Below are 10,022 nucleotides of genomic sequence, written 5' to 3'. Positions count from 1 at the left end.
TTTTCAGAAAGACAAAATATCTGCTTACCTGCTCCAAAACGTCTGCTCTGACCCTGTGCAGTCTGTAGAATAGAATAGAATAGAATAGAATAGACCTTTGGTCAAGGCACGCCACTATGCTGCAGGTCTCTGATTGGCTGAAGTATGGTAAAGTACCTGGACAGGTACCAAATGAAAGTAAAAACTGAGTGGGGAATCCCCAAATGTGATACCAAAAGTAAAAACATGACTCAGAGTTTTAACACGATGAGATCAGCAGGACCTCAGAGCTGCCGTCACATTCATGAACACGAAGTCGGGCCTCTACACCAACGTGACCTTATGGGTTACATCTGCCCATCATTTAATAGCCCCTCCCACAGCCACAGGTGTCAGTGGCTCCAACCTTGGGCCCACACCGTTCTGATGAACCCACACCTGTTTGCTCCATCTTATTTCTGTTTCATGTGGTTCTTTGTTTTCTGCTTTGGCTGTGAGAAATACAGACTTCTGTTATGGATTTAAAAACATGATGTACAGATGCTGCTATAAGTTTGTTTACAACAACCACTGGCTCAGCAGATGGCCCCGCCCCTCCCTGAGCCTGGTTCTGCCGGAGGTTTCTTCCTGTTAAAAGGGAGTTTTTCCTTCCTGCTGTCGCCAAAGTGCTGCTCATAGGGGGTCATATGATTGTTGGATTTTTCTCTGTATGTATTATTGTAGGATCTACCTCATAGTATAAAGCACTTTGAGGCAACTGTTGTTGTGATTTGATGCCGTATAAATAAAACTGAATTACATCTTTATTCTTTCTTTTCATTTCTGTTTTTAAAAGGTTTTAAAAAACATGAAGCAATCAGCTATCGTCTCCATGTCCTGTTTTATGAGGAGCAATAAAAAAAGGTGAGACGTCGCCCTCAAGCCTGACCTTTGTATTTATTCATTTTTATTATTATATTCCATCCATCCATCTTCTTCATCTGCTTTATCCGGGGCCGGGTCACGGGGGCAGCAGCCTAAGCAGAAGAGCCCAGACCTCCCTCTCCCCAGCCACCTCCTCCAGCTTATCCGGGGGAACACCAAGGCGTTCCCAGGCCAGCCGAGAGATATAATCTCTCCAGCGTGTCCTGGGTCTGCCCCGGGGCCTCCTCCTGGTGGGATATGCCCCGAACACCTCACCCAGGAGGCGCCCAGGGGGCATCCTTGTCAGATGCCCGAACCACCTCAGCTGGCTCCTTTTTATTATTGTATCATTTATTATTTTGGAACAGCTGTAAATGATTTGCAGGTCTGTGGGTCTGCTTCATTAGTAAAAAATTTGTATGTCTTTGGTTCATAGCACCTCTGCAAGCACAGCTCAGGTTGACATAAGAGTCATGTCAAGACACAGAGGTCATGACCTCCCACCACCACCAGGTGTCACTGCAGCTGCTCTAACCTGGATCAGCAGGCAGAGCGAGTTTCTCATCTCAGCATCTCTGATGCAGGAATCCTGCTGACCCAAACAGCTGGAAATCAGCTGATTACTTCACTGTAACGACGTCACTCTGACCTTTCAGTTTGAAAAGAAAAACATCAGCACATCGTCAGACAGGAAACTTTATTTAAGACAAATATGAGGAGGAAAATCTGGACAAACTTTCTAAACTGGAGCAAAAAAACAAAACTGTTAAAATTCATAATTTCATCTCTTCATGTGTCCACGCGTTTAATCTCGGAGACGGCGTCTCACACGGATTCATCTCTACATGATGATAGATAAGGCACATGGTCGTCCAGACACACAGACCGTCCTCGGCTCGTCCTCGACTACACGAGCGGCAGTGGAGGTCAGAAAAGTTTCCACACTCATCACAACAAAACTCAAAGTTTAAAAGGTTTGCAGCAGATTCTATAATCTCATGTTTGTGGGCGCAGCTCATCACTTGACCCTCAGCTTCTCTTTGAAGCCGAACAGCTGCAGCTTGTTGTCTGATGACCTTTGACCTCTGAGGTTCAACCTTTCTTCCTAAAGTGCTGAGAGGTTCACTTCAAACTACGAGACATTAAAGTATTGCACTGCGGATTACTCTTCATCATCACCGTGATCATCTTCTCATCTTCAGCAGCTCCTCACTCACTGGAAGACAAAGGTCAAAGGTCAGTTAAATGTGATGGTCATGAACGTAACGTTTTCAGTGAGAAATGTTTCCTTGTCATCATCAGCTGACTGACATGTTTACATAACGATGAAAGTAGCACCGCTGACTAACAACAGGCTGTCAGTTCCACCATCATTGATCATTAATCGTGTTGATCACTGATCAATGGCTACGAGCTGAAGAAAGGCTGCACTGTGAGATGGTGACAGGTGGAGGCTGTCTCCTCGGTTCAGAGATGGAAACGTTTCTCACTGCACTGGGCCCCGGTCTGGATGGGCCTGGGCCCCCTTTCCCTGGCGGGTCGCGGAGTATGGGAGTGCCTACTGGGGTCAGCGGGGGAGCTGGCCCCAGGGAGGGGTTACCTGCCCCTCCCTTCCTTCCCTCCCCATCTCCAGCTGCCTCTCTCTTCCCGCTCCACCACAACCACCCACACATGCAGGGCCTTGGAGTAGGGGTATGTCACCAGGGTGCAGAGGAGGCTACCCCCCCCCTCTGTCCCCTTCTGGCTGCCTCTGCCTCAATTTTATCCCACAACTTAGACATTCACATTATTCACACTCTCATTACACATACATATAGGATCTTGGGGGTGGGCACAATCACGGAGTCCAAATTACCATCAGGGTGTACACCCCACCCCTGGCATCGTTGCTCACCTCTCAATGTTAAATACACGTAGACATTGAGGGCTAGCAGGAGGGACCATGCACTTACCTGCTGCTCTCTGGCAGGTAGCTCCATGCCCTCCTGGGTTTTAAATGCACCTTAGAACACACATGCATCAACACTACAATGAGCGGGTGGAGGGAGGTTTGGAGTCTTCTCCCACCCCCATTCTCTGCGGCCTGCTGGAGCGGGGGGGCTAGGTGGAGTTGGCCGTCCGACTGCGGTCTGGAGTGTGGGGCCTCCCTGCTGCTGCGGAGTCGGGGTGGTCTGCCTCTCCCCACCGCAGGGAAAAGGGTAACACCACCTGGGTCTGGGTGCAGTTCCCCCCTCCAGGGACAAGGGTACCTTGACCCGGTTTGTAGAGTACGCTTGGGGAGTGTGATCGTGTGTACAGCGTCTCTTTATGTCTGTCTCCACGTTGGTTGAGTGTGGAGTGAGTGCATATGAGAGCATGAGGGTGGGAATGGATGTTTGACTCTGCTGGTCTGTGGATTTCGCCTCTGGAGGCTAACAACACTGCAGTAAAACTGTGTAAAGAAGTGTTTTGCTGCAGTGGCGTCTGTGGCTCAGGACGTGGAAAGATACTGAACCAAGTTGCGCCGATGAATCCGTCAGAGTGATAGTCAGGTTAGAGGTGTTTGTATGAATGTGTGTGTGGGAACAAAGTGTTACGTAAGGACAACAGTCAGCTGCTCATAACCGACTTCATGAGAGTGAAAATAAGACACGAAGCTCCAGATGTGACTTGAACCTGATGGTAAAGTTTTAAAGACTAAAAACTAAAGTCCAGATTTACTGAACTCTTCCTGACTGTCTCAAACACTCACCATGCCGCCGTGCTCGGGGGCAAAGGTCACGCCTTTCCCTGCTCTCTCCTGAGATCCACTGCTGCTGCTGCTGATCGAGGTTCTCCTCATGATACCTACACACACACACACACACACACACACACACACACACACACACACACACACACACACACACACACACACACACACACAGATGATTCAGTATTAAATGACTTCCATTAGTCTGTTATTCTGCAGGCTGCCAGGAGTCCTCCCACCTGCAGGGGGCAGCATATCCAGCCTGCGAGAGGAGGGATTGTTTCCAGACATGGAGAGGCGCCGCTGCCGGCTGTTCAACATGGCGGCGGGAGGAACGATTCCAGGGGGCAGGACTTTCCCCTTCCTCCGGTACAGCTCCTCGATCTCTTGCTTCTGACTGACCTGCAGGTTCTGCACCTCCATCAGGTGTCTGGGAGAAAGAAGGAGGAGTTAGAAAAGGACTCAGGAGACATAAAGAACGATAAAGCAGATGTGTGTTGGAGACAGACTGGACACCATTTGTCTTATTTCTTTCTGTAACACTGAACCTGGCGAACGACGTCCATGTAGCAACGAGTCAACCGGAAAGAGCCCTTTCTGACTCACTTTTAAGTTTCAATGTTGAAATATGAGTCACCGTATGAAGGATGGTGACACCTGCTGGCCAAGTAACGTCACTGCATTTGTAGTGATGGAATAATAATAATAATGGAATAAATGGTAACCCCAGAGGTGAAGGGAGCCACCAGGCTGAAGAAGGAGTCCTATCAGGCTTGGTTAGCCTGTGGGACTCCGGAGGCAGCCGACAGGTATCGACAGGCCAAGCGGAATGCGGCTCGGGCAGTGGCTGAAGCAAAAACTCGGGTGTGGGAGGAGTTCGGAGAGGCCATGGAAAAAGACTTTCGGACCGCCTCGAAGAGATTCTAGCAAACCGTCAGGCGTCTCAGGAGGGGAAAGCGGTGCTCTACCTGCACTGTGTATAGTGCTGGCGGAGCGCTGCTTACGTCGACTGAGAAAATAGTCAGGCGGTGGAAGGAATACTTCGAGGACCTCCTTAATCTGACACGTCTTCCGAGGAGGAAGCAGAGTCTGGGGATGAGGGGAAAAGCAGAGTCTGGGGATGAGGGGAATAACCCGCCAATTTCCGGGGGCGAGGTCACTGAGGCAGTTAAACAACTCCTTGGTGGCAGAGCCCCTGGTGTGGATGAGGTCCGCCCCGAGTTCCTGAAGGCTCTGGACGTTGTAGGGCTGTCCTTGTTGACACGCCTCTGCAATGTTGCGTGGAGATCAGGGGCAGTACCTGTGGACTGGCAGACCTGGGTGGTGGTCCCCATCTTTAAGAAGGGGGACCGGAGGGTGTGTTCCAACTACAGGGGGATCACACTCCTCAGCCTCCCTGGGAAAGTCTATGCCAGGGTGCTGGAAAGGAGAGTTCGTCCGCTAGTCGAACCTCGGATACAGAAGGAACAATGCGGTTTTCGTCCTGGTCGCGGAACACTGGACCAGCTCTTTATCCTCTCGAGGATACTTGAGGGTGCATGGGAGTTTGCCCAACCAGTCTACATGTGTTTTGCGGACTTGGAGAAGGCATTCGACCGTGTCCCTCGGGGTGTCCTGTGGGAGGTGTTGCGGGAGTATGGGGTGTCTGGCCCATTGCTACGGGCCATTCGATCCCTATACAACCGTTGCAAGAGCTTGGTTCGCATTGCCGGCAATAAGTCGGACTCGTTCCCGGTGGGTGATGGGCTCCGCCAGGGCTGCCCTTTGTCTCCGATTCTGTTCATAATTTTTATGGACAGGATTTCTAGGCGCAGCCAAGTGGCGGAGGGCTTTCGCCTTGGTGGCCTCAGAATCTCATCTCTGATTTTTGCAGATGATGTGGTTCTGTTGGCTTCATCGGGTGAGGGCCTCCAGCTCGCACTGGAACGGTTCGCAGCCGAGTGTGAAGCAGCGGGAATGAGGATCAGCACCTCCAAATCTGAGGCCATGGTTCTCAGCCGGAAAAGGGTGGAGTGCCCACTCCGGGTCGGGGATGAGTTCCTGCCCCAAGTGGAGGAGTTCAAGTATCTCGGGGTCTTGTTTGCGAGTGATGGGAGAAGGGAGCCGGAGATCGACAGACGGATTGGGGCTGCAGCTGCAGTAATGCGGACGCTGCACCGGTCCGTCGTGGTGAAGAGGGAGCTGAGTGTAAAAGCGAAGCTCTCAATTTACCGGTCGATCTACGTCCCTACCCTCACCTATGGCCACGAGCTGTGGGTAGTGACTGAAAGAACGAGATCGCGGATACAAGTGGCAGAAATGAGCTTCCTCCGAAGGGTGGCTGGCCTCTCCCTTAGAGATAGGGTGAGAAGTTCGGCCATCCGGGAGGGGCTCAGAGTAGAGCAGCTGCTGCTCCACATCGAAAGGAGCCAGCTGAGGTGGTTCGGGCATCTGACAAGGATGCCCCCTGGGCGCCTCCTGGGTGAGGTGTTCGGGGCATGTCCCACCGGGAGGAGGCCCCGGGGCAGACCCAGGACACGCTGGAGAGATTATATCTCTCGGCTGGCCTGGGAACGCCTTGGTGTTCCCCCGGATAAGCTGGAGGAGGTGGCTGGGGAGAGGGAGGTCTGGGCCTCTTTGCTTAGGCTGCTGCCCCCGCGACCCGGCCTCGGATAAAGCGGATGAAGATGGATGGATGGATAAATGGTAACCATGGAGAACCAGAAACACTGCGGTGTGTTTGTATGTTGGTAAATAAAAGTAAGGAGTACTTATCGACTCGTTCATGTTTCAATGACTAAACATCCAGATCAGCAGAATCATGAACCACAAATGAAAAACAAATTCATTCATTCATTAAAAGAAGATTTACCAATCACCTTTCTCGTAGTTGCTGTAGCTCCTCCCACATCTCTCCATTCTCTCTGTCAGAATCGTCAGAGCTGTAGGTCGCAGAGCGACTCCGTGCTGTCCCCTCCCACAGACTGACGTTCAGCCTGCGGCCTCCTCTCCTCTTCCTCTCCTCCTCCTCCCTCCTTTTCTGGGTGCCCTCCTCCTCTCTGCTGCTCCTCTCCTCCTGACCTCCCGGGTTGGCGTTCTTGTTAATAACTGGGGCGAGGGTCACTGTGCTGATGCTGCTCTCTGATCCGCTGCTTTCTGTGCTGCTTTCCGTGTCACTCTCTGATTGGTTCTTCCTGGGAGGAGGCGGGGAGTGAGCAGTGGGCGTGGCCTGACTGATGGACCGTTGCTCCCGCTGGGTGGCAGCCTGACCATGTTTAGAGGGCGTGACCTGGAAACGACCAACGGTGAAAGCAGAAGGTTTCTCCGCTGCAGAAATGAGAGAAGAAGAAGAGTGAAAGGCAGCTCAAGACTCATCAGGTGTGCCGGTATGGATGATTTTTTTTTTATTTAAAAAGCTGTTAAAACGCATCTTTTTAACCGTTAGCATTTTATTGGTCAGAGTCTAAGCTCCGCCTCTAAACTAGCCAGTCAGATCTCACAGTTCCTCTACATGTTAGTGTGGCGTTCAAAGCACAAGGAGAGAATCTGGACACATCTCTTTTACGCTCTTTAGAAATCAGATTTACATTAGAACCCTTTGAAGCCTCCACCCAACACTCTGAAGTGGACTTTGCTGTGGATTTCGCCTCTGGAGGCTAACAACACTGCAGTAAAACCTCCTGTGTGTAAAGAAAAGTTTTGCTGCAGTGGCGTCTGTGGAAAGATACTAAACCGCGTTTCCCTCGGTTCCTGCAAGTACGACCATTAAATATTGGTATTTATGGCTCATATCTGGGATTTTTTTCTTTCATGTTTGCAGTAAGTAGAAGATCAGAAAGCGATGAAGACCACCAACATCATCCTGAGTGAAGCATTTACAGGTAATTTCATCTGTGCAGTTATTCTTGGTGGGATGAAGTGTCTGCTCGTCTCCATATTTTTATTGTCGGACTTCAGATCGAATCGTGTGCAGCCCCTCAGTTCATCGTCGGAAACCCTGGACTTTGTCCTCTCTGAAAGCACGGGGGCAGCACACAGCTGTGCTCACAGTACAGATGTGCAGTGGAATAATGTGGAAAGGATGCAGCTCAAAGTAAATGATCCTTTATTTTTAACACCCATGCAGACGGAGCGTGATGTTGTTGTTACGATTATGAAATCATTTCAGTGATAATGACCTGCGAGTGTCTCTGTATGCAGATGATGCTGTCTGAATATTTGCCTGTTTCTTGAACAGAGGTGGTTCATACCTTCGTGTATGGGCGACAGTCTGGGTGAAGGAGAATCAGGCGGGAGGAGCTGGGCAGGAGGAAGAACACGTTACTTTACTCTGATGTCTGTGGTTATGCATGTCGTTCACACATGAAAAATGAAACCATAAACACCATCAAACAGCACAAAATCCCGTCTTAAACGAAGCGTCTGACTGACAGAAACAGTCTCGTACTTTTTTGTTCAGAGTCGACTGAGGAGGGGACGAGTGACGGAGCTCTCCTCTGTGACTGGGAGCACTGGTCAAGCTGGGAGCAGAGGCAGTCACTGAACCTGAGGACCAGTTACATAAAACATCAGGTTTCAGGTTCAGTGTGGTCTGATGGCACTTTGTGACCTCATAAGTACTCACCATGAAGTGGCGGAGCTGAGCTGAGCTTCTGCTGGACTGGAGACTGAAAGCAATGACAGCATGTTTCAGGTTTTTGTGTTCCAGCAGATTCATCGTTCGTCTGCAGGTCGACATTTATGACTGCTGACCTCACTACTGCCTCACAAACCAGTAAACACAGATTACCTGCAGTGTTTCTATGAACTCAACAAACACCAGCAAACACACAAACTGTGTGTGTGCAGTTTGTCCCACAGTGTGCTGCCGCTAAAGTCCAGCTGCTTATTTGACAGGGACAGAAAAGACAGAGAGCTACGTTCACTCAGAGATGGAGACAGATAAGAAAGGAGGAGAGGAAGCAGAGAGCTTAGAGTCACAGGAAGGATGCTCGTTTAAAGCTCACATGGAAGTGTTGTTAAATCTGTACGTGTCACATGATGTTTGTTCATAAAGCTGCTGCTAAACAGACTGACTGTTATTTAAAGGCTGCAGGTTAGTGCAGGATGAACAGGTGAGTCTGCTGCACAGTGGCTGTCTAACATGAAGTTAACATAAACAGTGTGCTGTCAGTGCAGAGGATGAAATCAGCCTTGATAGCTGTGAGACATCTGGATGGATTCAGGTTTGTAAATCCACAGAGAGCAGCTGAAGAACATCTGCTGAAGCTCTCTGTAGAAATGATTGCGAGTTTGATTCTTTCCCCACACTGAGACACTACAGCTGATTTTACTTTCCCCACCTGCTGAACCTGAGGTTTCTTTAACCTCTTCCAGACTCATTTTCCTGTTTAGACACAAAGTCCACAAATCGAGGCAACAGAAAATAAAGATTTCTATTCTCCTTCTCTTTCTCTGCTCATGTTCTACTTAACTGATTCAAGCTGAGTACGTTCACTATAACAATAATTAGACTGAAAGTTTTCATTCCCACGTACTAATATTATTTTATTTTAACATATAATATAACACAGGGTTCAGTTAGCTTTGCATAAAACAGGTGGTAGAAACGTCCTCCTACTCTGAGCACATTTCTGAGCCGGTACTGTTTTTACTTTAAGTACAGAAGTTCAATCTGTACTTCTACTTTAGAGATGGCACGATACCACTTTTTTATGTCCGATACCGATATCATAAATTTGGATATTGGCCGATACCGATATAAATCCGATATAGTGCATTTTTAATCAATAAAACAGTTTTTTAATATCTTGCTGCTTTTTGTATAAGTTCATACTCAAGTTAAAAACAAAAAACACTAAAGCTATTCTGTTATACCTGTATGTAAAAAACACACTGCACCCAAAACATTTCATAGTTCAGCAAAACTGATGAATCTAATAAACTTAAACCTGCTCCATCCTCCCTATTCTGGTATTTTAAAGAGTAAGCAACCTAATTAATAGGCCTCTAAAACTCCCAGCAAAAAAATAAATAAATAGGGAACCACCCCCCACCCTCCACCTCGTGATGCTTAATCGACGTAATCAACTTTAATTTGATGCAGTGTGAAAAAAATGCCCAGAAATCAATTATTTTACAAGAATAATTAAATATAGTCAACATCTTTCTTCAACAGAACTGCACAGATGGTTCCCAAAGGAAGAAGTACTATAGACTACTAGGGTATATTAGACTTAACAGTTACTATATACAGTAATGGACTTCTATATATTTTACATCAGATTAAAACTCCATATATCGGTTGTTAAGCTTAACGCTGGAAGTACACAATGTCTGGACTTTAGGTACTCTGGTACTCAGGTAAAGTCTTGTTTCACTACTCACCTGTCCTTGCTCCCTCTCTATCTGAGGTGAGTCTGGGATCCGA

The 10,022-nt window shown here is 48.5% G+C and overlaps 1 protein-coding gene across 3 annotated transcripts in view; it reads right to left on the bottom strand.

Moving 5' to 3' along the window:
• Nucleotides 1–1,572: 1,572 nt before the first annotated feature.
• Nucleotides 1,573–10,022, bottom strand: part of LOC308411429 (serine/threonine-protein kinase WNK4-like) — a 27,188-nt gene continuing 18,738 nt past the window's right edge. For all 3 annotated transcript variants that reach the window (XM_080905299.1, XM_080905300.1, XM_080905301.1), the window contains 8 exons: nt 9,980–10,022; nt 8,217–8,259; nt 8,040–8,137; nt 7,843–7,891; nt 6,472–6,919; nt 3,853–4,043; nt 3,614–3,708; nt 1,573–2,098 (listed from right to left, as the gene is read on the bottom strand). The exon at nt 9,980–10,022 is cut by the window's right edge and continues 508 nt beyond it. In XM_080905299.1, the coding sequence (XP_080761425.1) occupies nt 2,096–2,098; nt 3,614–3,708; nt 3,853–4,043; nt 6,472–6,919; nt 7,843–7,891; nt 8,040–8,137; nt 8,217–8,259; nt 9,980–10,022 (970 nt within the window). In that variant the 3' untranslated portion in view covers nt 1,573–2,095. The remainder of the gene's footprint in view (nt 2,099–3,613; nt 3,709–3,852; nt 4,044–6,471; nt 6,920–7,842; nt 7,892–8,039; nt 8,138–8,216; nt 8,260–9,979) is intronic.

Source organism: Rhamphochromis sp. 'chilingali' (assembly GCF_963969265.1).
Source record: "Rhamphochromis sp. 'chilingali' genome assembly, chromosome: 15".
Classification (NCBI taxonomy): Eukaryota; Metazoa; Chordata; class Actinopteri; order Cichliformes; family Cichlidae; genus Rhamphochromis; species Rhamphochromis sp. 'chilingali'.
The sequence above is the reverse complement of the archived record's forward strand: the minus strand, read 5'-3'. Positions and strand labels throughout refer to the sequence as shown.